The 27,167-nt window shown below is 40.8% G+C and overlaps 1 protein-coding gene across 3 annotated transcripts in view; it reads left to right on the forward strand.

Moving 5' to 3' along the window:
- The window catches only part of entpd5b (ectonucleoside triphosphate diphosphohydrolase 5b), a 54,613-nt gene that overhangs the window by 18,426 nt on the left and 9,020 nt on the right, over positions 1-27,167 (forward strand). For 2 of the 3 annotated variants that reach the window (XM_077240228.1, XM_077240229.1), the window contains exons 5-10: positions 1,907-1,982; positions 5,019-5,054; positions 6,313-6,401; positions 7,142-7,221; positions 7,315-7,376; positions 7,461-7,562. In XM_077240228.1, coding sequence (XP_077096343.1) covers positions 1,907-1,982; positions 5,019-5,054; positions 6,313-6,401; positions 7,142-7,221; positions 7,315-7,376; positions 7,461-7,562 — 445 coding nt within the window. The remainder of the gene's footprint in view (positions 1-1,906; positions 1,983-5,018; positions 5,055-6,312; positions 6,402-7,141; positions 7,222-7,314; positions 7,377-7,460; positions 7,563-27,167) is intronic. The other variant, XM_077240230.1, reaches the window with a different exon arrangement.

The raw sequence follows: 27,167 nt of genomic DNA on the forward strand, positions 1-27,167 counted from the left end.
CCCCCAGCTCACCCAGCTCACCCAGAACATGCTCACCCAGCTCACCCAGAACATGCTCACCCAGCTCACCCAGAACACCCAGCTCACCCAGAACACCCAGAACACGCAGCTCACCCAGAACACCCAGAACACGCAGCTCACCCAGAACACGCAGAACACCCAGAACACCCAGAACACGCAGCTCACCCAGCTCACCCAGAACACGCAGAACACCCAGAACACCCAGAACACGCAGCTCACCCAGAACACCCAGCTCACCAAGAACACCCAGAACACCCAGCTCACCCAGCTCACCCAGAACACCCAGAACACGCAGCTCACCCAGAACACCCAGCTCACCAAGAACACCCAGAACACCCAGCTCACGCAGCTCACCCAGAACACCCAGAACACGCAGCTCACCCAGAACACGCAGAACACCCAGAACACCCAGCTCACCCAGCTCACCCAGAACACGCAGAACACCCAGCTCACGCAGCTCACCCAGAACACCCAGCTCACGCAGCTCACCCAGAACACCCAGAACACGCAGCTCACCCAGAACACGCAGAACACCCAGAACACCCAGCTCACCCAGAACACGCAGAACACCCAGCTCACCCAGCTCACCCAGAACACCCAGAACACGCAGCTCACCCAGAACACCCAGCTCACCCAGCTCACCCAGAACACCCAGCTCACCCAGAACACCCAGCTCACCCAGAACATGCAGAACACCCAGCTCACCCAGCTCACCCAGAACACCCAGAACACCCAGCTCACCCAGCTCACCCAGAACACCCAGAACACGCAGCTCACCCAGAACACCCAGCTCACCCAGCTCACCCAGCTCACCCAGAACACCCAGAACACGCAGCTCACCCAGAACACCCAGCTCACCCAGCTCACCCAGAACACGCAGAACACGCAGAACACGCAGCTTACCCAGAACACCCAGAACACCCAGCTCACCCAGCTCACCCAGCTCACCCAGAACACCCAGAACACGCAGCTCACCCAGAACACGCAGAACACGCAGAACACGCAGCTCACCCAGCTCACCCAGAACACCCAGAACACGCAGAACACCCAGAACACGCAGAACACGCAGAACACCCAGCTCACCCAGCTCACCCAGCTCACCCAGAACACCCAGAACACGCAGAACACCCAGAACACGCAGCTCACCCAGAACACGCAGCTCACCAAGAACACCCAGAACACCCAGCTCACCCAGCTCACCCAGAACACCCAGAACACGCAGCTCACCCAGAACACCCAGCTCACCAAGAACACCCAGAACACCCAGCTCACGCAGCTCACCCAGAACACCCAGAACACGCAGCTCACCCAGAACACGCAGAACACCCAGAACACCCAGCTCACCCAGAACACGCAGAACACCCAGCTCACGCAGCTCACCCAGAACACCCAGCTCACGCAGCTCACCCAGAACACCCAGAACACGCAGCTCACCCAGAACACGCAGAACACCCAGAACACCCAGCTCACCCAGCTCACCCAGAACACGCAGAACACCCAGCTCACCCAGCTCACCCAGAACACCCAGAACACGCAGCTCACCCAGAACACCCAGCTCACCCAGCTCACCCAGAACACGCAGAACACGCAGCTTACCCAGAACACCCAGAACACCCAGCTCACCCAGCTCACCCAGCTCACCCAGAACACCCAGAACACCCAGAACACGCAGCTCACCCAGAACACGCAGAACACGCAGAACACGCAGCTCACCCAGCTCACCCAGAACACCCAGAACACGCAGAACACCCAGAACACGCAGAACACGCAGAACACCCAGCTCACCCAGCTCACCCAGCTCACCCAGAACACCCAGAACACGCAGAACACCCAGAACACGCAGAACACTTTACGTATAACACGTCAGGAATGTTTTTGTCTCCAGGTCCAAGAGGTCTTCGATGAGTCTCCGTTTTACGTTCCTGCTGACAGTGTCGGGATCATGAACGGGACGAATGAAGGTTTTTTACTCAAACAACAACATGCACAAATAAGAAAAAGCAATCCAAGGCACTGGAGTAGTTTGTTTTTAGAAAAATATAAAAAACACTTTATTCTTTCATTGCTTAGATTTTAAAAACAGGTGACAAGCAACGGCACACCTGTGTGGTGTGGCCAATAAGCCTTCATCAGGGTGTGTGTGACAAACACAATCATAGTTCTTTTAAACAGCAATCAATTAATAACACGACGATCACATGAAGAGAGAACGTTCAAATGTTACAACAAATATATCTCACCAATAACATGAATAAACCAAGCAAAATTCACAAGTCAAAAATATCATAAATGAAATTGATTTGTTGATTCTGATTTGTATCCTTCATTTCATTTATGACTTTTTGACTTGTGGATTTTGATGTATGGATAAAATTGATTTATCCATGATAGTGTATTTGTAATTACAATTTTCTTTTAAATTCTAAAATATAAATATTTGAAATTGAGAATACATTATTGATTTGGTGATTCTGATTTGTATCCTTCATGTATCATAGTGTCAGCCCAGATCCGGGGCGTGTGGAATCTGTGTGCCGGATGTGTGCCTGGTGTGTGCCGGATGTGTGTCGGATGTGTGTCGGATGTGTGTCGGATGTGTGCCGGATGTGTGTCGGATGTGTGTCGGATGTGTGTGTCGGATGTGTGTGTCGGATGTGTGTGTCGGATGTGTGTGTCGGATGTGTGTCGGATGTGTGTCGGATGTGTGTGTCGGATGTGTGTCGGATGTGTGCCGGATGTGTGTGCCGGATGTGTGTGTCGGATGTGTGTCGGATGTGTGTCGGATGTGTGTGTCGGATGTGTGTGTCGGATGTGTGTGTCGGATGTGTGTGTCGGATGTGTGTGTCGGATGTGTGTGTCGGATGTGTGTGTCGGATGTGTGTCGGATGTGTGTCGGATGTGTGTGTCGGATGTGTGTGTCGGATGTGTGTCGGATGTGTGCCGGATGTGTGTGTCGGATGTGTGTCGGATGTGTGTCGGGTGTGTGTCGGGTGTGTGTCGGGTGTGTGCCGGATGTGTGCCTGGTGTGTGCCGGATGTGTGCCGGATGTGTGTCGGATGTGTGCCGGATGTGTGCCGGATGTGTGCCGGATGTGTGCCGGGTGTGTGTCGGGTGTGTGTCGGGTGTGTGTCGGGTGTGTGTCGGGTGTGTGTCGGGTGTGTGTCGGGTGTGTGTCGGATGTGTGTCGGATGTGTGTCGGATGTGTGTCGGATGTGTGTCGGATGTGTGTCGGATGTGTGCCGGATGTGTGCCGGATGTGTGCCTGGTGTGTGCCAGATGTAGATGTGTGCCGGATGTAAGCCGGATGTGTCCCGGATGTGTGCCTGATGTGTGTCGGGTGTTTGCCGGATGTGTGCCTGATGTGTGCCGGATGTAGATGTGTGCCGGATGTAAGCCGGATGTGTCCTGGATGTGTGCCTGATGTGTGTCGGGTGTTTGCCGGATGTGTGCCTGATGTGTGCCGGATCAGGTGCGACACCATGTTGCTGTCTGGGATACAGATTTATTTGTAAGACACTGTCAAGTTCTTGTTCAGCTTTTATTTCACCGCTGAACCAAAATAAAGGAACGTCATCACAGCGAACAGGGAACGTTCTGTCAAGGTTTTTCCAATAACATTAAAGGTTCTTGCACACTGAGTCTGAAATTTTTGTATGCGTTTTTTCGTATTTGTCATTCGGTGGCTCTGAATTGTCAAAAACGTCTTAAAATGCTACGGATGTGAAAAATTCAGAAAATCGAACCCGATCCGAATTTTTTTATGATGGACGAAAGTTTTGTTTAAACTTGATTGACAAAATGTGAGGTCGTATTTATTTTTTAACGTGCGAAAATTTCGGACTCAGTGTGCAAGAACCTTAACAGAACGTTTGTTCAAAGTTATCTGGTCTATAATTATGTTCTAAAAACTTAAGCTCAAAAACATTATACATCATTCATGGAATTTTTTTTCTGAAACGTTTAGTTGGACGCTCATCCAACACTGTTTAAATGTTGCTACTTTTTTCAGAACATTCTAAAGTAAACATTCCAATAATGTTTGCAGAATGATACATTGTAACGTTCACATATCCAAGGAAAAACATATATAAAAGATTTAAAAAACTGTATGTTTGGAACGTTCAGAAACAATGTTTTTGTAAGTTAATGGGAACGTTAGAAGAACATTCTAGGACTAATTTTCATATCTGGGATATTATTCCAAAATAATCTGATACTAATGACTTTAATGTGAGAATTATTTGTTATTTAAACTAAAATATCTATACACCACGGTTGGATTTATTGTACTGCAAATTTATGCTGATTCACATAAAAAATGTGAATCATTCAAATAAAAAAATATGACACTAATTTGAATCAAATGAAAAAATTGTATTATTTTTTTAGATAATAAAAATGAATCCTTTTTAGGCGCTTTAAGATTGAAATAGCGCACATTTTCTCTCTACATCTCATTACTTTAATGCATAATAATCTGATTCTAATTACTTTTATGTTAGAATTATTTGTTATTTAAATAGTAAAATACTTTATACAAGTATACTTACAAGAGTCAAGTATTGTTCTTCAGTTTTAAAGAACACTTCATGCCATAAAGTAGGCCTGGGTAAATATTGATTTTAATCAATTCTCATTTTAATGAGCTGATATTGAATCTTTAATCCCATGATGGATTTATTCAGTGCTGTTTTCAGTCGATGTGAGGAGAACTTCACTAAACATCATTTGTTTCTCCTGTCATCCAATAATCACAATAATCTTTGTTTATTCAGGAATAAACAGCTTCCTGAAATCAATCATGTCTCATACACTAATGTCACATTATCCTCAGAAAAGCCTTTCAGTGAACATAAACTCTACAGAAGAATAACTCTAGAGAGGAGCTTCTGACACAGACATGCACTAGATTACATGTTCATTATATTAGACTACATCTGTCCTTCAGTGCAGAATGAGTGTGTTGTTTTATAAAGAAGAGTGTGTGTTGTTCTCAGGGATTCTGGCCTGGATCACAGTCAACTTTCTGACCGGTGAGTCTGTGTAAATAATGCTGAATATGAGCTTATGAATCTCATGTAAACATGAAATGCTGTTTTACTTCAATGAATAACTGTTTTTTATTTCCTAACTGTCATTTTACATCTAATCACGATCAAGGTCACATGGTCAATCATTGAAAGTCAAACTCAGTTTTTATTCAGAGATATATTTAAACAGAGTATCACCTGAATGTATTTTAAACGGGACTTTTGTCGCACTTGAACCACGAATAAACAATTTTTTTGATTTGTTTTGTAGTTGAAATTTAAAAAAGTAACAAATCCTTAATTTGAACCTTTAGGAATGAATGGAATGCGAGGAATGCGTCAGTTCACACAAAACTAAAACTTTTGCAAAAAATTATTTTATAATGTGTAGATGTGTATCTGAACGCACACTGAAGAGAAACTGACTTTAGGACCCAGCGGAACAGCTCATCTACTCCATATAGAGATATAACCCATCTAGAGTCATGAAATATCATCTTATATTATTATTTTCCACAAGAGGTCAAAGACACTCAATGTAAGTTATTTGGAGCTGAATTAAAAGGGTTATACATGAAATTGTGAGTTATTTTGAATATAAGTTGAAAGAATGTGAGGAATGTGCTTAAATTAATATTTATGTATTATTTATTGATCAAATCTAGTAATTTAAAGGTAAATGAAAGAAAAAATATAAAAAAATATGTATAATAAATTTAATTAAAAATAGAAAAATAATATCAAAATGAAATAAAATAAGCGGTCCCACTTTATATTAAGTGGCTTTAAGTACTATGTACTTACATCGAAAAATAAATACAATGTACAATGTACTTTTGTTGATGTTGTATTGTAAAACACTTTTGCTGCTATTGAGGAGTGATATGGGTCAACATGTCATTACATAGATTAATTACAGCTGTAATAATTACATGCAGGTATTTTTAAAATATAAGTACAATGTAAAAACATGTATGTACACAATAAGTCCATTGTATCAAATTAATAATTTCAATGTAAGTACATAGTATTTAAAGCCACTTAATATAAAATGCGACCAAATAAACTTTCAGGACAAAAAATAAATAATATAAAGTATAATTTTAGGGCTTCGGGTCATTTTAACCCGCGAGGAAAGATAAGGGTTAAACGTTTTATATAGCTTTTTGTTAATCGTGTGACTTTTTAAAGTGTTTCAGACGAGATGTTCATGTGTGTAAAGTGATTTCTGCATATTTGAGTGTTTGCGCCGGTGTTTCAGGCCGGCTCGACCGCGGCTCGCAGAAGACGGTGGGAATCCTCGACCTGGGCGGCGGATCCACGCAAATCACATTCCTCCCGAGGTCAAAGGTCAGCGACTGCTCTGTGACCCGTTAATGAACATGCGTATCTTTATAAAAGGTCACAATGTTGCTCCAAAAGAACTATAATGTGTATAACACTGAATAAAAGTCTTTTCGTCAGGTTAGACACTGATAATGAATCACTCAAACGCCTGTATCTAAACCTCGTCTCACATCCGCCATGTTTGTAGTTTTTAACGCTTTTTATCCGTGTTTGTAGTTCTAATCGATTAGTAGAGCATCCGGGTGTCGTTCGAACACTCATTTCATTATACTTCGATTTGAGACACATTAAGTCTAATTTCCAATTCTGTTTGGGACGGATATTATGAGGATTGAGATTCTGTGTGACCATGAACAATTTTCTTTTAACTTGCATTAAAGATTATTAAATGTTGTAACAAAAAAATATGCTGTTAATTGTTAGTTCATGTTAGTTAATTCATAATGTTTACAAATGAGACTTTATTGTAAAGCGTTACCAGAAAAATATTGTTGTTTTAGACTGAACTAATATATTACAGATTATTTTGTACTGTAATAGAGTAAAATCAGTGTACTTCATTAATGAGAATATCAAACAGAACTCAGATGAAACCTCTGCATGCATCTCTCAATGTACTATTATAGTATTTATTGATGTTTTGAATGAGCTTTTATTTGTGTGTTTTGGGACAAACTCTTCTGTCAGAAACTGGTTTTGATGTTTATATTTGCGTTTTCTGCCTCCTGATTGGTTCGTCACAGAAGACCGTTGAAAGCGCGCCGACTGATTACATCACCAGATTCCACATGTTCAACTCCACGTATGAGCTCTACACACACAGGTACACACACACTTAACACTTAAAACTTAAAACTTAAACTAAAATTCAAATGATATTATAAGAGTTAATGTTAATAATATCTCCTCTTCACAGTTACCTTGGGAACGGCATTAAAGCGGCTCGGCTGGCGGCGCTCGGAGCGCTGCATTCAGACGGTGGGAAAACACGGATCAGGATCAGGAGATCAGCTCAGGGTTTGTGTGTGTGTTGATGTGTGTGTGTTGATTTGTGTGTGGCAGGTCTGGAGAAGACGGTTTTCCGAAGCTCTTGTCTGCCCAAAAAACACAGCGGCCACTTCAGCTTCGGAGGGTTAACTTACCATGTCAGCGGAGTCACCCACGGTAAACACACACACACACACACACACACACACACACACACACACACACACACACACACACACACACACACACACACACACACACACACACACACACACACACACACACACACACACACACACACACACTTCATCCAGCTCAAGTAAGTTCAGTGATGGTTCATTTTTGTTTTAAAAAGTTATTAATTTAGTTAATTTATATATATATAAATATATCGCCGTTCTGGAGAAAACAGTGATGTCATCGTCCAGCTCAGTTCAGTTCTCATATAATGCTGTCAATGCAGGAGATCAATAATATTGCTGAATATTACATTAAATGAGGAATAAGGAAGCACTGATGTGTTGTTCAGGTGTTCATGTGTTCAGGTGTTTGTGTTTCTGTGTTCAGTTGTTCATGTGTTCAGGTGTTCATGTGTTCAAGTGTTCAGTTGTTCATGTGTTCTGGTTCCGTTGTTCATGTGTTCATGTGTTCATGTGTTCATGTGTTCATGTGTTCAAGTGTTCAGTTGTTCATGTGTTCTGGTTCCGTTGTTCATGTGTTCATGTGTTCATGTGTTCTGGTTCCGTTGTTCATGTGTTCAGGTGTTTGTGTTTCTGTGTTCAGTTGTTCATGTGTTCAGTTGTTCATGTGTTCATGTGTTTGTGTTTCTGTGTTCATGTGTTCAGTTGTTCATGTGTTCAGTTGTTCAGATGTTCATGTGTTCAGTTGTTCATGTGTTAATGTGTTTGTGTTTCTGTGTTCATGTGTTCAGTTGTTCATGTGTTCATGTGTTTGTGTTTCTGTGTTCATGTGTTCAGTTGTTCATGTGTTCAGTTGTTCAGGTGTTCATGTGTTCAGTTGTTCATGTGTTAATGTGTTTGTGTTTCTGTGTTCATGTGTTCAGGTGTTCATGTGTTCAGGTGTTCATGTGTTCATGTGTTCAGTTGTTCATGTGTTCAGGTGTTCATGTGTTCATGTGTTCAGTTGTTCATGTGTTCAGGTGTTTGTGTTCAGTTGTTCATGTGTTCATGTGTTCAGTTGTTCATGTGTTCAGTTGTTCATGTGTTCAGTTTTTCATGTGTTCATGTGTTCAGGTGTTCATGTGTTCTGGTGTTCAGGTGTTCATGTGTTCAGTTGTTCATGTGTTCAGGTGTTCATGTGTTCATGTGTTCAGTTGTTCATGTGTTCAGGTGTTTGTGTTCAGTTGTTCATGTGTTCATGTGTTCATGTGTTCAGTTGTTCATGTGTTCAGTTGTTCATGTGTTCAGTTTTTCATGTGTTCATGTGTTCAGGTGTTCATGTGTTCTGGTGTTCAGGTGTTCATGTGTTCAGTTGTTCATGTGTTCAGGTGTTCATGTGTTCATGTGTTCAGTTGTTCATGTGTTCAGGTGTTTGTGTTCAGTTGTTCATGTGTTCATGTGTTCATGTGTTCAGTTGTTCATGTGTTCAGTTGTTCATGTGTTCAGGTGTTCATGTGTTCATGTGTTCAGGTGTTCATGTGTTCTGGTGTTCAGTTGTTCAGGTGTTCAGTTGTTCATGTGTTCATGTGTTCAGGTGTTTGTGTTTCTGTGTTCTTTTGTTCAGTTGTTCATGTGTTCAGTGTTCTGGTGTTCATGTGTTCAGGTGTTCATGTGTTCAGTTGTTCATGTGTTCAGGTGTTCATGTGTTCATGTGTTAAGTTGTTCAGGTGTTCTGTTGTTCAGGTGTTCTGGTGTTCATGTGTTCATGTGTTCATGTGTTCTGGTTCCGTTGTTCATGTGTTCAGTTGTTCATGTGTTCAGTTGTTCATGTGTTCTGGTTCCGTTGTTCATGTGTTCATGTGTTCAGGTGTTTGTGTTTCTGTGTTCAGTTGTTCATGTGTTCAGTTGTTCATGTGTTCATGTGTTTGTGTTTCTGTGTTCATGTGTTCAGTTGTTCATGTGTTCAGTTGTTCATGTGTTCAGGTGTTCATGTGTTCAGTTGTTCATGTGTTAATGTGTTTGTGTTTCTGTGTTCATGTGTTCAGGTGTTCATGTGTTCATATGTTCAGGTGTTCATGTGTTCATGTGTTCATGTGTTCATGTGTTCAGTTGTTCATGTGTTCAGGTGTTTGTGTTTCTGTGTTCAGCTGTTCATGTGTTCATGTGTTCATGTGTTCAGTTGTTCATGTGTTCAGTTGTTCATGTGTTCAGTTGTTCATGTGTTTAGGTGTTTGTGTTTCTGTGTTCATGTGTTCATGTGTTCAGTTGTTCATGTGTTCAGTTGTTCATGTGTTCAGGTGTTCATGTGTTCAGTTGTTCATGTGTTAATGTGTTTGTGTTTCTGTGTTCATGTGTTCAGGTGTTCATGTGTTCAGTTGTTCATGTGTTCATGTATTTGTGTTTCTGTGTTCATGTGTTCAGGTGTTCAGGTGTTCATGTGTTCAGTTGTTCATGTGTTCTGGTGTTCATGTGTTCAGTTGTTCAGTTGTTCATGTGTTCAGGTGTTTGTGTTTCTGTGTTCATGTGTTCAGTTGTTCCGTTGTTCATGTGTTCAGTTGTTCCGTTGTTCATGTGTTCAGGTGTTCATGTGTTCAGTTGTTCCGTTGTTCATGTGTTCAGGTGTTCATGTGTTCATGTGTTCTGGTGTTCAGTTGTTCCGTTGTTCATGTGTTCAGGTGTTCATGTGTTCATGTGTTCTGGTGTTCAGTTGTTCCGTTGTTAATGTGTTCCTGTGTTCTGGTGTTCAGTTGTTCCGTTGTTCATGTGTTCATGTGTTCATGTGTTCTGGTGTTCAGTTGTTCCGTTGTTCATGTGTTCCGTTGTTCATGTGTTCATGTGTTCATGTGTTCAGTTGTTCAGGTGTTCATGTGTTCAGTTGTTCATGTGTTCTGGTGTTCAGTTCTTCCGTTGTTCATGTGTTCATGTGTTCATGTGTTCAGTTGTTCATGTGTTCATGTGTTCAGTTGTTCAGGTGTTCATGTGTTCAGTTGTTCAGTGTTCTGGTGTTCATTTGTTCATGTGTTCAGGTGTTCATGTGTTCAGGTGTTCATGTGTTCAGTGTTCATGTGTTCAGTTGTTCAGGTGTTCATGTGTTCAGTTGTTCATGTGTTCAGTGTTCTGGTGTTCTGGTGTTCATTTGTTCATGTGTTCAGTTGTTCATGTGTTCAGTGTTCTGGTGTTCATTTGTTCATGTGTTCTGGTGTTCATGTGTTCAGGTGTTCATGTGTTCATGTGTTCAGGTGTTCATGTGTTCTGGTGTTCAGTTGTTCATGTGTTCAGTTGTTCATGTGTTCATGTGTTCAGGTGTTTGTGTTTCTGTGTTCTTTTGTTCAGTTGTTCATGTGTTCTGGTGTTCTGGTGTTCATGTGTTCAGGTGTTCATGTGTTCAGTTGTTCATGTGTTCAGGTGTTCATGTGTTCATGTGTTTAATTGTTCAGGTGTTCAGGTGTTCTGTTGTTCAGGTGTTCTGGTGTTCATGTGTTCATGTGTTCATGTGTTCAGTTGTTCATGTGTTCATGTGTTCTGGTGTTCAGTTGTTCATGTGTTCAGTTGTTCATGTGTTCAGTTGTTCATGTCTTCAGTTGTTCATGTTTTCAGTTGTTTATGTGTTCAGTGTTCTGGTGTTCATGTGTTCAGGTGTTCATGTGTTCAGTTGTTCATGTGTTCAGTTGTTCATGTGTTCTGGTGTTCAGTTGTTCATGTGTTCAGGTCTTCAGGTGTTCATGTGTTCAGGTGTTCAGGTGTTCAGTTCTTCATGTGTTCAGTTATTCATGTCTTCAGTTTTTCATGTCTTCAGTTGTTCATGTTTTCAGTTGTTCATGTGTTCAGTGTTCTGGTGTTCATGTGTTCAGTTTTTCATGTGTTCTGGTGTTCAGTTGTTCATGTGTTCAGTTTCTCTGGTGTTCAGTGTTCTGGTGTTCAGTGTTCTGGTGTTCATGTGTTCAGTTTTTCATGTCTTCATTTGTTCATGTGTTCAGTTGTTCATGTGTTCAGTGTTCTGGTGTTCATTTGTTCATGTGTTCTGGTGTTCATGTGTTCAGGTGTTCATGTGTTCATGTGTTCAGGTGTTCATGTGTTCTGGTGTTCAGTTGTTCATGTGTTCAGTTGTTCATGTGTTCATGTGTTCAGGTGTTTGTGTTTCTGTGTTCTTTTGTTCAGTTGTTCATGTGTTCAGTGTTCTGGTGTTCATGTGTTCTGGTGTTCATGTGTTCAGGTGTTCATGTGTTCAGGTGTTCATGTGTTCATGTGTTAAGTTGTTCAGGTGTTCAGGTGTTCTGTTGTTCAGGTGTTCTGGTGTTCATGTGTTCATGTGTTCAGTTGTTCATGTGTTCATGTGTTCTGGTGTTCAGTTGTTCATGTGTTCAGTTGTTCATGTGTTCAGTTGTTCATGTCTTCAGTTGTTCATGTTTTCAGTTGTTCAGGTGTTCAGGTGTTCATGTGTTCAGTTGTTCAGTTGTTCATGTGTTCAGTTGTTCATGTGTTCTGGTGTTCAGTTGTTCATGTGTTCATGTGTTCAGGTGTTCATGTGTTCAGGTGTTCAGGTGTTCAGTTCTTCATGTGTTCAGTTATTCATGTCTTCAGTTTTTCATGTCTTCAGTTGTTCATGTTTTCAGTTGTTCATGTGTTCAGTGTTCTGGTGTTCATGTGTTCAGTTTTTCATGTGTTCTGGTGTTCAGTTGTTCATGTGTTCAGTTTCTCTGGTGTTCAGTGTTCTGGTGTTCAGTGTTCTGGTGTTCAGTGTTCTGGTGTTCATGTGTTCAGTTTTTCATGTCTTCATTTGTTCATGTGTTCAGTTGTTCATGTGTTCAGTGTTCTGGTGTTCAGGTGTTCAGTTCTTAATGTTTTCTGGTGTTCAGTTGTTCATGTGTTCAGTTGTTCAGTTCTTCATGTGTTCAGTGTTCTGGTGTTCAGGTGTTCAGTTCTTCATGTGTTCAGGTGTTCAGTTCTTCATGTGTTCAGTTGTTCATGTGTTCAGTTTTCTGGTGTTCATGTGTTCAGTGTTCTGGTGTTCATGTGTTCAGGTGTTCATGTTTTCAGGTGTTCATGTGTTCAGTTGTTCATGTGTTCTGGTGTTCAGTTGTTCATGTGTTCAGTTGTTCATGTGTTCAGTTGTTCATGTGTTCAGTTGTTCATGTGTTCAGTGTTCTGGTGTTCATGTGTTCAGTTGTTCATGTGTTCAGGTGTTCATGTGTTCAGTGTTCTGGTGTTCAGTTGTTCATGTGTTCAGTTGTTCATGTGCTCAGTTGTTCATGTGTTCTGGTGTTCAGTTGTTCATGTGTTCAGTTGTTCATGTGTTCAGTGTTCTGGTGTTCATGTGTTCAGTTGTTCATGTGTTCAGTTGTTCATGTGTTCAGTGTTTTGGTGTTCAGTTGTTCATGTGTTCAGTTGTTCATGTGCTCAGTTGTTCATGTGTTCTGGTGTTCAGTTGTTCATGTGTTCAGTTGTTCATGTGTTCAGTGTTCTGGTGTTCATGTGTTCATGTGTTCAGGTGTTCATGTGTTCATGTGTTAAGTTGTTCTGGTGTTCATGTGTTCATGTGTTCATGTGTTCTGGTGTTCAGTTGTTCCGTTGTTCATGTGTTCAGGTGTTCATGTGTTCATGTGTTCTGGTGTTCAGTTGTTCCGTTGTTCATGTGTTCATGTGTTCTGGTGTTCAGTTGTTCCGTTGTTCATGTGTTCATGTGTTCTGGTGTTCAGTTGTTCCGTTGTTCATGTGTTCCGTTGTTCATGTGTTCATGTGTTCAGTTGTTCAGGTGTTCATGTGTTCAGTTGTTCATGTGTTCTGGTGTTCAGTTCTTCCGTTGTTCATGTGTTCATGTGTTCAGTTGTTCATGTGTTCATGTGTTCATGTGTTCAGTTGTTCAGGTGTTCATGTGTTCAGTTGTTCAGTGTTCTGGTGTTCATTTTTTCATGTGTTCAGGTGTTCATGTGTTCAGTGTTCATGTGTTCAGTTGTTCAGGTGTTCATGTGTTCAGTGTTCTGGTGTTCTGGTGTTCATTTGTTCATGTGTTCAGTTGTTCATGTGTTCAGTGTTCTGGTGTTCATTTGTTCATGTGTTCTGGTGTTCATGTGTTCAGGTGTTCATGTGTTCATGTGTTCAGGTGTTCATGTGTTCTGGTGTTCAGTTGTTCATGTGTTCAGTTGTTCATGTGTTCAGGTGTTTGTGTTTCTGTGTTCTTTTGTTCAGTTGGTCATGTGTTCAGTGTTCTGGTGTTCATGTGTTCAGGTGTTCATGTGTTCAGTTGTTCATGTGTTCAGGTGTTCATGTGTTCATGTGTTCATGTGTTAAGTTGTTCAGGTGTTCAGGTGTTCTGTTGTTCAGGTGTTCTGGTGTTCATGTGTTCATGTGTTCATGTGTTCAGTTGTTCATGTGTTCATGTGTTCTGGTGTTCAGTTGTTCATGTGTTCAGTTGTTCATGTCTTCAGTTGTTCATGTTTTCAGTTGTTCATGTGTTCAGTGTTCTGGTGTTCATGTGTTCAGGTGTTCATGTGTTCAGTTGTTCATGTGTTCAGTTGTTCATGTGTTCTGGTGTTCAGTTGTTCATGTGTTCAGGTGTTCAGGTGTTCATGTGTTCAGGTGTTCAGGTGTTCAGTTCTTCATGTGTTCAGTTATTCATGTCTTCAGTTTTTCATGTCTTCAGTTGTTCATGTCTTCAGTTGTTCATGTGTTCAGTGTTCTGGTGTTCATGTGTTCAGTTTTTCATGTGTTCTGGTGTTCAGTTGTTCATGTGTTCAGTTTCTCTGGTGTTCAGTGTTCTGGTGTTCAGTGTTCTGGTGTTCAGTGTTCTGGTGTTCATGTGTTCAGTTTTTCATGTCTTTATTTGTTCATGTGTTCAGTTGTTCATGTGTTCAGTGTTCTGGTGTTCATTTGTTCATGTGTTCTGGTGTTCATGTGTTCAGGTGTTCATGTGTTCATGTGTTCAGGTGTTCATGTGTTCTGGTGTTCAGTTGTTCATGTGTTCAGTTGTTCATGTGTTCATGTGTTCAGGTGTTTGTGTTTCTGTGTTCTTTTGTTCAGTTGTTCATGTGTTCAGTGTTCAGGTGTTCATGTGTTCATGTGTTCATGTGTTCATGTGTTAAGTTGTTCAGGTGTTCAGGTGTTCTGTTGTTCAGGTGTTCTGGTGTTCATGTGTTCATGTGTTCATGTGTTCATGTGTTCATGTGTTCAGTTGTTCATGTGTTCATGTGTTCATGTGTTCAGTTGTTCATGTGTTCAGTTGTTCTGGTGTTCATGTGTTCATGTGTTCAGTTGTTCATGTGTTCATGTGTTCTGGTGTTCAGTTGTTCATGTTCAGTTGTTCATGTGTTCAGTTGTTCATGTCTTCAGTTGTTCATGTTTTCAGTTGTTCATGTGTTCAGTGTTCAGGTGTTCATGTGTTCAGGTGTTCATGTGTTCAGTTGTTCATGTGTTCTGGTGTTCAGTTGTTCATGTGTTCAGGTGTTCATGTGTTCAGGTGTTCAGGTGTTCAGTTCTTCATGTGTTCAGTTATTCATGTCTTCAGTTTTTCATGTCTTCAGTTGTTCATGTTTTCAGTTGTTCATGTGTTCAGTGTTCTGGTGTTCATGTGTTCAGTTTTTCATGTGTTCTGGTGTTCAGTTGTTCATGTGTTCAGTTTCTCTGGTGTTCAGTGTTCTGGTGTTCAGTGTTCTGGTGTTCAGTGTTCTGGTGTTCATGTGTTCAGTTTTTCATGTCTTCATTTGTTCATGTGTTCAGTTGTTCATGTGTTCAGTGTTCTGGTGTTCAGGTGTTCAGTTCTTAATGTTTTCTGGTGTTCAGTTGTTCATGTGTTCAGTTGTTCAGTTCTTCATGTGTTCAGTGTTCTGTTGTTCAGGTGTTCAGTTGTTCATGTGTTCAGGTGTTCAGTTCTTCATGTGTTCAGTTGTTCATGTGTTCAGTTTTCTGGTGTTCATGTGTTCAGTGTTCTGGTGTTCATGTGTTCAGGTGTTCGTGTTTTCAGGTGTTCATGTGTTCAGTTGTTCATGTGTTCTAGTGTTCAGTTGTTCATGTGTTCAGTTGTTCACGTGTTCAGTTGTTCATGTGTTCAGTTGTTCATGTGTTCAGTGTTCTGGTGTTCATGTGTTCAGTTGTTCATGTGTTCAGGTGTTCATGTGTTCATGTGTTAAGTTGTTCTGGTGTTCATGTGTTCATGTGTTCATGTGTTCAGGTGTTCATGTGTTCAGTTGTTCATGTGTTCAGTTGTTCATGTGTTCAGTTGTTCATGTGTTCAGTGTTCTGGTGTTCAGTTGTTCATGTGTTCAGTTGTTCATGTGCTCAGTTGTTCATGTGTTCTGGTGTTCAGTTGTTCATGTGTTCAGTTGTTCATGTGTTCAGTGTTCTGGTGTTCATGTGTTCATGTGTTCAGGTGTTCATGTGTTCATGTGTTCATGTGTTCATGTGTTAAGTTGTTCTGGTGTTCATGTGTTCAGGTGTTCATGTGTTCAGGTGTTCATGTGTTCAGTTGTTCATGTGTTCAGGTGTTCATGTGTTCAGGTGTTCAGGTGTTCATGTGTTCAGGTGTTCAGGTGTGCAGTTCTTCATGTGTTCAGTTATTCATGTCTTCAGTTTTTCATGTCTTCAGTTGTTCATGTTTTCAGTTGTTCATGTGTTCAGTGTTCTGGTGTTCATGTGTTCAGTTTTTCATGTGTTCTGGTGTTCAGTTTCTCTGGTGTTCAGTGTTCTGGTGTTCAGTGTTCTGGTGTTCAGTGTTCTGGTGTTCAGTGTTCTGGTGTTCATGTGTTCAGTTTATCATGTCTTCATTTGTTCATGTGTTCAGTTGTTCATGTGTTCAGTGTTCTGGTGTTCAGGTGTTCAGTTCTTCATGTGTTCTGGTGTTCAGTTGTTCATGTGTTCAGTTGTTCAGTTCTTCATGTGTTCAGTGTTCTGGTGTTCAGGTGTTCAGTTCTTCATGTGTTCAGGTGTTCAGTTCTTCATGTGTTCAGTTGTTCATGTGTTCAGTTGTTCATGTTAATGTGTTTGTGTTTCTGTGTTCATGTGTTCATGTGTTCAGGTGTTCATGTGTTCAGTTGTTCATGTGTTCATGTCTTTGTGTTTCTGTGTTCATGTGTTCAGGTGTTCAGGTGTTCATGTGTTCAGTTGTTCATGTGTTCTGGTGTTCATGTGTTCAGTTGTTCAGTTGTTCATGTGTTCAGGTGTTTGTGTTTCTGTGTTCATGTGTTCAGTTGTTCCGTTGTTCATGTGTTCAGTTGTTCCGTTGTTCATGTGTTCAGTTGTTCCGTTGTTCATGTGTTCAGGTGTTCATGTGTTCAGTTGTTCCGTTGTTCATGTGTTCAGGTGTTCATGTGTTCATGTGTTCTGGTGTTCAGTTGTTCCGTTGTTCATGTGTTCAGGTGTTCATGTGTTCATGTGTTCTGGTGTTCAGTTGTTCCGTTGTTCATGTGTTCATGTGTTCTGGTGTTCAGTTGTTCCGTTGTTCATGTGTTCATGTGTTCATGTGTTCTGGTGTTCAGTTGTTCCGTTGTTCATGTGTTCCGTTGTTCATGTGTTCATGTGTTCATGTGTTCAGTTGTTCAGGTGTTCATGTGTTCAGTTGTTCATGTGTTCTGGTGTTCAGTTCTTCCGTTGTTCATGTGTTCATGTGTTCAGTTGTTCATGTGTTCATGTGTTCAGTTGTTCAGGTGTTCATGTGTTCAGTTGTTCAGTGTTCTGGTGTTCATTTGTTCATGTGTTCAGGTGTTCATGTGTTCAGTGTTCATGTGTTCAGTTGTTCAGGTGTTCATGTGTTCATGTGTTCAGTGTTCTGGTGTTCTGGTGTTCATTTGTTCATGTGTTCAGTTGTTCATGTGTTCAGTGTTCTGGTGTTCATTTGTTCATGTGTTCTGGTGTTCATGTGTTCAGGTGTTCATGTGTTCATGTGTTCAGGTGTTCATGTGTTCTGGTGTTCAGTTGTTCATGTGTTCAGTTGTTCATGTGTTCATGTGTTCAGGTGTTTGTGTTTCTGTGTTCTTTTGTTCAGTTGTTCATGTGTTCAGTGTTCATGTGTTCAGGTGTTCATGTGTTCATGTGTTCAGTTGTTCAGTTGTTCATGTGTTCATGTGTTCATGTGTTCATGTGTTAAGTTGTTCAGGTGTTCAGGTGTTCTGTTGTTCAGGTGTTCTGGTGTTCATGTGTTCATGTGTTCATGTGTTCAGTTGTTCATGTGTTCATGTGTTCTGGTGTTCAGTTGTTCATGTGTTCAGTTGTTCATGTGTTCAGTTGTTCATGTCTTCAGTTGTTCATGTTTTCAGTTGTTCATGTGTTCAGTGTTCTGGTGTTCATGTGTTCAGGTGTTCATGTGTTCAGTTGTTCATGTGTTCTGGTGTTCAGTTGTTCATGTGTTCAGGTGTTCAGGTGTTCATGTGTTCAGGTGTTCAGGTGTTCAGTTCTTCATGTGTTCAGTTATTCATGTCTTCAGTTTTCATGTCTTCAGTTGTTCATGTTTTCAGTTGTTCATGTGTTCAGTGTTCTGGTGTTCATGTGTTCAGTTTTTCATGTGTTCTGGTGTTCAGTTGTTCATGTGTTCAGTTTCTCTGGTGTTCAGTGTTCTGGTGTTCGGTGTGCTGGTGTTCAGTGTTCTGGTGTTCATGTGTTCAGTTTTTCATGTCTTCATTTGTTCATGTGTTCAGTTGTTCATGTGTTCAGTGTTCTGGTGTTCATTTGTTCATGTGTTCTGGTGTTCATGTGTTCAGGTGTTCATGTGTTCAGGTGTTCATGTGTTCTGGTGTTCAGTTGTTCATGTGTTCAGTTGTTCATGTGTTCATGTGTTCAGGTGTTTGTGTTTCTGTGTTCTTTTGTTCAGTTGTTCATGTGTTCAGTGTTCTGGTGTTCATGTGTTCAATTGTTCATGTGTTCAGGTGTTCATGTGTTCATGTGTTAAGTTGTTCAGGTGTTCAGGTGTTCTGGTGTTCATGTGTTCTGGTGTTCTGGTGTTCATGTGTTCATGTGTTCAGTTGTTCATGTGTTCATGTGTTCTGGTATTCAGTTGTTCATGTGTTCAGTTGTTCATGTGTTCAGTTGTTCATGTCTTCAGTTGTTCATGTTTTCAGTTGTTCATGTGTTCAGTGTTCAGGTGTTCATGTGTTCAGGTGTTCATGTGTTCAGTTGTTCATGTGTTCAGTTGTTCATGTGTTCTGGTGTTCAGTTGTTCATGTGTTCATGTGTTCATGTGTTCAGGTGTTCAGGTGTTCAGGTGTTCATGTGTTCAGGTGTTCAGGTGTTCAGTTCTTCATGTGTTCAGTTATTCATGTCTTCAGTTTTTCATGTCTTCAGTTGTTCATGTTTTCAGTTGTTCATGTGTTCAGTGTTCTGGTGTTCATGTGTTCAGTTTTTCATGTGTTCTGGTGTTCAGTTGTTCATGTGTTCAGTTTCTCTGGTGTTCAGTGTTCTGGTGTTCAGTGTTCTGGTGTTCAGTGTTCTGGTGTTCATGTGTTCATGTGTTCAGTTTTTCATGTCTTCATTTGTTCATGTGTTCAGTTGTTCATGTGTTCAGTGTTCTGGTGTTCAGGTGTTCAGTTCTTCATGTGTTCTGGTGTTCAGTTGTTCATGTGTTCAGTTCTTCAGTTCTTCATGTGTTCAGTGTTCTGGTGTTCAGGTGTTCAGTTCTTCATGTGTTCTGGTGTTCAGTTGTTCATGTGTTCAGTTGTTCATGTGTTCATGTGTTCAGGTGTTTGTGTTTCTGTGTTCTTTTGTTCAGTTGTTCATGTGTTCAGTGTTCATGTGTTCAGGTGTTCATGTGTTCAGTTGTTCATGTGTTCAGGTGTTCATGTGTTCATGTGTTCATGTGTTAAGTTGTTCAGGTGTTCAGGTGTTCAGGTGTTCTGTTGTTCTGGTGTTCATGTGTTCATGTGTTCATGTGTTCATGTGTTCAGTTGTTCATGTGTTCATGTGTTCATGTGTTCTGGTGTTCAGTTGTTCATGTGTTCAGTTGTTCATGAGTTCAGTTGTTCATGTCTTCAGTTGTTCATGTTTTCAGTTGTTCATGTGTTCAGTGTTCTGGTGTTCATGTGTTCAGGTGTTCATGTGTTCAGTTGTTCATGTGTTCAGTTGTTCATGTGTTCTGGTGTTCAGTTGTTCATGTGTTCAGGTGTTCAGGTGTTCATGTGTTCAGGTGTTCAGGTGTTCAGTTCTTCATGTGTTCAGTTATTCATGTCTTCAGTTTTCATGTCTTCAGTTGTTCATGTTTTCAGTTGTTCATGTGTTCAGTGTTCTGGTGTTCATGTGTTCAGTTTTTCATGTGTTCTGGTGTTCAGTTGTTCTGGTGTTCATGTGTTCAGTTTTTCATGTGTTCTGGTGTTCAGTTGTTCTGGTGTTCATGTGTTCAGTTGTTCATGTGTTCAGTGTTCTGGTGTTCATGTGTTCAGTTTTTCATGTGTTCTGGTGTTCAGTTGTTCATGTGTTCAGTTTCTCTGGTGTTCAGTGTTCTGGTGTTCGGTGTGCTGGTGTTCAGTGTTCTGGTGTTCATGTGTTCAGTTTTTCATGTCTTCATTTGTTCATGTGTTCAGTTGTTCATGTGTTCAGTGTTCTGGTGTTCATTTGTTCATGTGTTCTGGTGTTCATGTGTTCAGGTGTTCATGTGTTCATGTGTTCAGGTGTTCATGTGTTCTGGTGTTCAGTTGTTCATGTGTTCAGTTGTTCATGTGTTCATGTGTTCAGGTGTTTGTGTTTCTGTGTTCTTTTGTTCAGTTGTTCATGTGTTCAGTGTTCTGGTGTTCATGTGTTCAGGTGTTCATGTGTTCAATTGTTCATGTGTTCAGGTGTTCATGTGTTCATGTGTTAAGTTGTTCAGGTGTTCAGGTGTTCTGGTGTTCATGTGTTCTGGTGTTCTGGTGTTCATGTGTTCATGTGTTCAGTTGTTCATGTGTTCATGTGTTCTGGTGTTCAGTTGTTCATGTGTTCAGTTGTTCATGTGTTCAGTTGTTCATGTCTTCAGTTGTTCATGTTTTCAGTTGTTCATGTGTTCAGTGTTCAGGTGTTCATGTGTTCAGGTGTTCAGGTGTTCATGTGTTCAGTTGTTCATGTGTTCAGTTGTTCATGTGTTCTGGTGTTCAGTTGTTCATGTGTTCATGTGTTCATGTGTTCAGGTGTTCAGGTGTTCATGTGTTCAGGTGTTCAGGTGTTCAGTTCTTCATGTGTTCAGTTATTCATGTCTTCAGTTTTTCATGTCTTCAGTTGTTCATTTTTTCAGTTGTTCATGTGTTCAGTGTTCTGGTGTTCATGTGTTCAGTTTTTGATGTGTTCTGGTGTTCAGTTGTTCATGTGTTCAGTTTCTCTGGTGTTCAGTGTTCTGGTGTTCATTGTTCTGGTGTTCAGTGTTCTGGTGTTCATGTGTTCATGTGTTCAGTTTTTCATGTCTTCATTTGTTCATGTGTTCAGTTGTTCATGTGTTCAGTGTTCTGGTGTTCAGGTGTTCAGTTCTTCATGTGTTCTGGTGTTCAGTTGTTCATGTGTTCAGTTCTTCAGTTCTTCATGTGTTCAGTGTTCTGGTGTTCAGGTGTTCAGTTCTTCATGTGTTCAGGTGTTCAGTTCTTCATGTGTTCAGTTGTTCATGTGTTCAGTTTTCTGGTGTTCATGTGTTCAGTGTTCTGGTGTTCATGTGTTCAGGTGTTCATGTTTTCAGGTGTTCATGTGTTCAGTTGTTCATGTGTTCTGGTGTTCAGTTGTTCATGTGTTCAGTTGTTCATGTGTTCAGTTGTTCATGTGTTCAGTGCTCTGGTGTTCATGTGTTCAGTTGTTCATGTGTTCATGTGTTCATGTGTTCATGTGTTAAGTTGTTCTGGTGTTCATGTGTTCATGTGTTCAGGTGTTCAGGTGTTCATGTGTTCAGTTGTTCATGTGTTCAGTTGTTCATGTGTTCAGGTGTTCATGTGTTCATGTGTTCATGTGTTAAGTTGTTCTGGTGTTCATGTGTTCAGGTGTTCATGTGTTCAGGTGTTCATGTGTTCAGGTGTTCAGGTGTGCAGTTCTTCATGTGTTCAGTTATTCATGTCTTCAGTTTTTCATGTCTTCAGTTTTTCATGTGTTCATGTGTTAATGTGTTAAGTTGTTCATGTGTTCATGTGTTCAGGTGTTCATGTGTTCAGGTGTTCATGTGTTCAGGTGTTCAGGTGTGCAGTTCTTCATGTGTTCAGTTATTCATGTCTTCAGTTTTTCATGTCTTCAGTTGTTCATGTTTTCAGTTGTTCATGTGTTCAGTGTTCTGGTGTTCATGTGTTCAGTTTTTCATGTGTTCTGGTGTTCAGTTTCTCTGGTGTTCAGTGTTCTGGTGTTCAGTGTTCTGGTGTTCATGTGTTCAGTTTTTCATGTCTTCATTTGTTCATGTGTTCAGTTGTTCATGTGTTCTGGTGTTCAGGTGTTCAGTTCTTCATGTGTTCTGGTGTTCAGTTGTTCATGTGTTCAGTTGTTCTGGTGTTCATGTGTTCATGTGTTCAGTTGTTCATGTGTTCATGTGTTCTGGTGTTCAGTTGTTCATGTGTTCAGTTGTTCATGTGTTCAGTTGTTCATGTCTTCAGTTGTTCATGTTTTCAGTTGTTCATGTGTTCAGTGTTCAGGTGTTCAGGTGTTCATGTGTTCAGGTGTTCATGTGTTCAGTTGTTCATGTGTTCAGTTGTTCATGTGTTCTGGTGTTCAGTTGTTCATGTGTTCATGTGTTCATGTGTTCAGGTGTTCATGTGTTCAGGTGTTCAGGTGTTCAGTTCTTCATGTGTTCAGTTATTCATGTCTTCAGTTTTTCATGTCTTCAGTTGTTCATGTTTTCAGTTGTTCATGTGTTCAGTGTTCTGGTGTTCATGTGTTCAGTTTTTCATGTGTTCTGGTGTTCAGTTGTTCATGTGTTCAGTTTCTCTGGTGTTCAGTGGTCTGGTGTTCAGTGTTCTGGTGTTCAGTGTTCTGGTGTTCATGTGTTCAGTTTTTCATGTCTTCATTTGTTCATGTGTTCAGTTGTTCATGTGTTCAGTGTTCTGTTGTTCAGGTGTTCAGTTGTTCATGTGTTCAGGTGTTCAGTTCTTCATGTGTTCAGTTGTTCATGTGTTCAGTTTTCTGGTGTTCATGTGTTCAGTGTTCTGGTGTTCATGTGTTCAGGTGTTCGTGTTTTCAGGTGTTCATGTGTTCAGTTGTTCATGTGTTCTAGTGTTCAGTTGTTCATGTGTTCAGTTGTTCACGTGTTCAGTTGTTCATGTGTTCAGTTGTTCATGTGTTCAGTGTTCTGGTGTTCATGTGTTCAGTTGTTCATGTGTTCAGGTGTTCATGTGTTCATGTGTTAAGTTGTTCTGGTGTTCATGTGTTCATGTGTTCATGTGTTCATGTGTTCAGGTGTTCATGTGTTCAGTTGTTCATGTGTTCAGTTGTTCATGTGTTCAGTTGTTCATGTGTTCAGTGTTCTGGTGTTCAGTTGTTCATGTGTTCAGTTGTTCATGTGCTCAGTTGTTCATGTGTTCTGGTGTTCAGTTGTTCATGTGTTCAGTTGTTCATGTGTTCAGTGTTCTTGTGTTCATGTGTTCAGGTGTTCATGTGTTCATGTGTTCATGTGTTAAGTTGTTCTGGTGTTCATGTGTTCAGGTGTTCATGTGTTCAGGTGTTCATGTGTTCAGTTGTTCATGTGTTCATGTGTTCAGGTGTTCATGTGTTCAGGTGTTCAGGTGTTCATGTGTTCAGGTGTTCAGGTGTGCAGTTCTTCATGTGTTCAGTTATTCATGTCTTCAGTTTTTCATGTCTTCAGTTGTTCATGTTTTCAGTTGTTCATGTGTTCAGTGTTCTGGTGTTCATGTGTTCAGTTTTTCATGTGTTCTGGTGTTCAGTTTCTCTGGTGTTCAGTGTTCTGGTGTTCAGTGTTCTGGTGTTCAGTGTTCTGGTGTTCATGTGTTCAGTTTATCATGTCTTCATTTGTTCATGTGTTCAGTTGTTCATGTGTTCAGTGTTCTGGTGTTCAGGTGTTCAGTTCTTCATGTGTTCTGGTGTTCAGTTGTTCATGTGTTCAGTTCTTCAGTTCTTCATGTGTTCAGTGTTCTGGTGTTCAGGTGTTCAGTTCTTCATGTGTTCAGGTGTTCAGTTCTTCATGTGTTCAGTTGTTCATGTGTTCAGTTGTTCATGTTAATGTGTTTGTGTTTCTGTGTTCATGTGTTCAGGTGTTCATGTGTTCAGTTGTTCATGTGTTCATGTATTTGTGTTTCTGTGTTCATGTGTTCAGGTGTTCATGTGTTCAGTTGTTCATGTGTTCTGGTGTTCATGTGTTCAGTTGTTCAGTTGTTCATGTGTTCAGGTGTTTGTGTTTCTGTGTTCATGTGTTCAGTTGTTCCGTTGTTCATGTGTTCAGTTGTTCCGTTGTTCATGTGTTCAGGTGTTCATGTGTTCAGTTGTTCCGTTGTTCATGTGTTCAGGTGTTCATGTGTTCATGTGTTCTGGTGTTCAGTTGTTCCGTTGTTCATGTGTTCAGGTGTTCATGTGTTCATGTGTTCTGGTGTTCAGTTGTTCCGTTGTTCATGTGTTCATGTGTTCTGGTGTTCAGTTGTTCCGTTGTTCATATGTTCATGTGTTCATGTGTTCATGTGTTCATGTGTTCTGGTGTTCAGTTGTTCCGTTGTTCATGTGTTCCGTTGTTCATGTGTTCATGTGTTCAGTTGTTCAGGTGTTCATGTGTTCAGTTGTTCATGTGTTCTGGTGTTCAGTTCTTCCGTTGTTCATGTGTTCATGTGTTCAGTTGTTCATGTGTTCATGTGTTCAGTTGTTCAGGTGTTCATGTGTTCAGTTGTTCAGTGTTCTGGTGTTCATTTGTTCAGGTGTTCATGTGTTCAGTGTTCATGTGTTCAGTTGTTCAGGTGTTCATGTGTTCATGTGTTCATGTGTTCAGTGTTCTGGTGTTCTGGTGTTCATTTGTTCATGTGTTCAGTTGTTCATGTGTTCAGTGTTCTGGTGTTCATTTGTTCATGTGTTCTGGTGTTCATGTGTTCAGGTGTTCATGTGTTCATGTGTTCAGGTGTTCATGTGTTCTGGTGTTCAGTTGTTCATGTGTTCAGTTGTTCATGTGTTCATGTGTTCAGGTGTTTGTGTTTCTGTGTTCTTTTGTTCAGTTGTTCATGTGTTCAGTGTTCATGTGTTCATGTGTTCAGGTGTTCATGTGTTCAGTTGTTCATGTGTTCAGGTGTTCAGGTGTTCATGTGTTCATGTGTTAAGTTGTTCAGGTGTTCAGGTGTTCTGGTGTTCATGTGTTCATGTGTTCATGTGTTCAGTTGTTCATGTGTTCATGTGTTCTGGTGTTCAGTTGTTCATGTGTTCAGTTGTTCATGTGTTCAGTTGTTCATGTCTTCAGTTGTTCATGTTTTCAGTTGTTCATGTGTTCAGTGTTCTGGTGTTCATGTGTTCAGGTGTTCATGTGTTCAGTTGTTCATGTGTTCTGGTGTTCAGTTGTTCATGTGTTCAGGTGTTCAGGTGTTCATGTGTTCAGGTGTTCAGGTGTTCATGTGTTCAGGTGTTCAGGTGTTCATGTGTTCAGGTGTTCAGGTGTTCAGTTCTTCATGTGTTCAGTTATTCATGTCTTCAGTTTTCATGTCTTCAGTTGTTCATGTTTTCAGTTGTTCATGTGTTCAGTGTTCTGGTGTTCATGTGTTCAGTTTTTCATGTGTTCTGGTGTTCAGTTGTTCATGTGTTCAGTTTCTCTGGTGTTCAGTGTTCTGGTGTTCGGTGTGCTGGTGTTCAGTGTTCTGGTGTTCATGTGTTCAGTTTTTCATGTCTTCATTTGTTCATGTGTTCAGTTGTTCATGTGTTCAGTGTTCTGGTGTTCATTTGTTCATGTGTTCTGGTGTTCATGTGTTCATGTGTTCAGGTGTTCATGTGTTCTGGTGTTCAGTTGTTCATGTGTTCAGTTGTTCATGTGTTCATGTGTTCAGGTGTTTGTGTTTCTGTGTTCTTTTGTTCAGTTGTTCATGTGTTCAGTGTTCTGGTGTTCATGTGTTCAGGTGTTCATGTGTTCAATTGTTCATGTGTTCAGGTGTTCATGTGTTCATGTGTTAAGTTGTTCAGGTGTTCTGGTGTTCATGTGTTCTGGTGTTCTGGTGTTCATGTGTTCATGTGTTCAGTTGTTCATGTGTTCATGTGTTCTGGTGTTCAGTTGTTCATGTGTTCAGTTGTTCATGTGTTGAGTTGTTCATGTCTTCAGTTGTTCATGTTTTCAGTTGTTCATGTGTTCAGTGTTCAGGTGTTCATGTGTTCAGGTGTTCATGTGTTCAGTTGTTCATGTGTTCAGTTGTTCATGTGTTCTGGTGTTCAGTTGTTCATGTGTTCATGTGTTCATGTGTTCAGGTGTTCAGGTGTTCAGGTGTTCATGTGTTCAGGTGTTCAGGTGTTCAGTTCTTCATGTGTTCAGTTATTCATGTCTTCAGTTTTTCATGTCTTCAGTTGTTCATGTTTTCAGTTGTTCATGTGTTCAGTGTTCTGGTGTTCATGTGTTCAGTTTTTCATGTGTTCTGGTGTTCAGTTGTTCATGTGTTCAGTTTCTCTGGTGTTCAGTGTTCTGGTGTTCAGTGTTCTGGTGTTCAGTGTTCTGGTGTTCATGTGTTCATGTGTTCAGTTTTTCATGTCTTCATTTGTTCATGTGTTCAGTTGTTCATGTGTTCAGTGTTCTGGTGTTCAGGTGTTCAGTTCTTCATGTGTTCTGGTGTTCAGTTGTTCATGTGTTCAGTTCTTCAGTTCTTCATGTGTTCAGTGTTCTGGTGTTCAGGTGTTCAGTTCTTCATGTGTTCAGGTGTTCAGTTCTTCATGTGTTCAGTTGTTCATGTGTTCAGTTTTCTGGTGTTCATGTGTTCAGTGTTCTGGTGTTCATGTGTTCAGGTGTTCATGTGTTCATGTGTTAAGTTGTTCTGGTGTTCATGTGTTCAGGTGTTCATGTGTTCAGGTGTTCAGGTGTTCAGGTGTGCAGTTCTTCATGTGTTCAGTTATTCATGTCTTCAGTTTTTCATGTCTTCAGTTGTTCATGTGTTCATGTGTTCATGTGTTAAGTTGTTCATGTGTTCATGTGTTCAGGTGTTCATGTGTTCAGGTGTTCATGTGTTCAGGTGTTCAGGTGTGCAGTTCTTCATGTGTTCAGTTATTCATGTCTTCAGTTTTTCATGTCTTCAGTTGTTCATGTTTTCAGTTGTTCATGTGTTCAGTGTTCTGGTGTTCATGTGTTCAGTTTTTCATGTGTTCTGGTGTTCAGTTTCTCTGGTGTTCAGTGTTCTGGTGTTCAGTGTTCTGGTGTTCAGTGTTCTGGTGTTCATGTGTTCAGTTTTTCATGTCTTCATTTGTTCATGTGTTCAGTTGTTCATGTGTTCAGTGTTCTGGTGTTCAGGTGTTCAGTTCTTCATGTGTTCTGGTGTTCAGTTGTTCATGTGTTCATGTGTTCAGTTGTTCAGTTCTTCATGTGTTCAGTGTTCTGGTGTTCAGGTGTTCAGTTCTTCATGTGTTCAGGTGTTCAGTTCTTCATGTGTTCAGGTGTTCAGTTCTTCATGTGTTCAGTTGTTCATGTGTTCTGGTGTTCATGTGTTCAGTTGTTCATGTGTTCAGGTGTTTGTGTTTCTGTGTTCATGTGTTCAGTTGTTCCGTTGTTCATGTGTTCAGTTGTTCCGTTGTTCATGTGTTCAGGTGTTCATGTGTTCAGTTGTTCTGGTGTTCATGTGTTCAGGTGTTCATGTGTTCAGTT

Source organism: Siphateles boraxobius, unplaced genomic scaffold, assembly GCF_051911475.1.
Source record: "Siphateles boraxobius isolate OS27281-9 unplaced genomic scaffold, OSU_SipBor_1 222, whole genome shotgun sequence".
NCBI classification, from domain to species: Eukaryota; Metazoa; Chordata; class Actinopteri; order Cypriniformes; family Leuciscidae; genus Siphateles; species Siphateles boraxobius.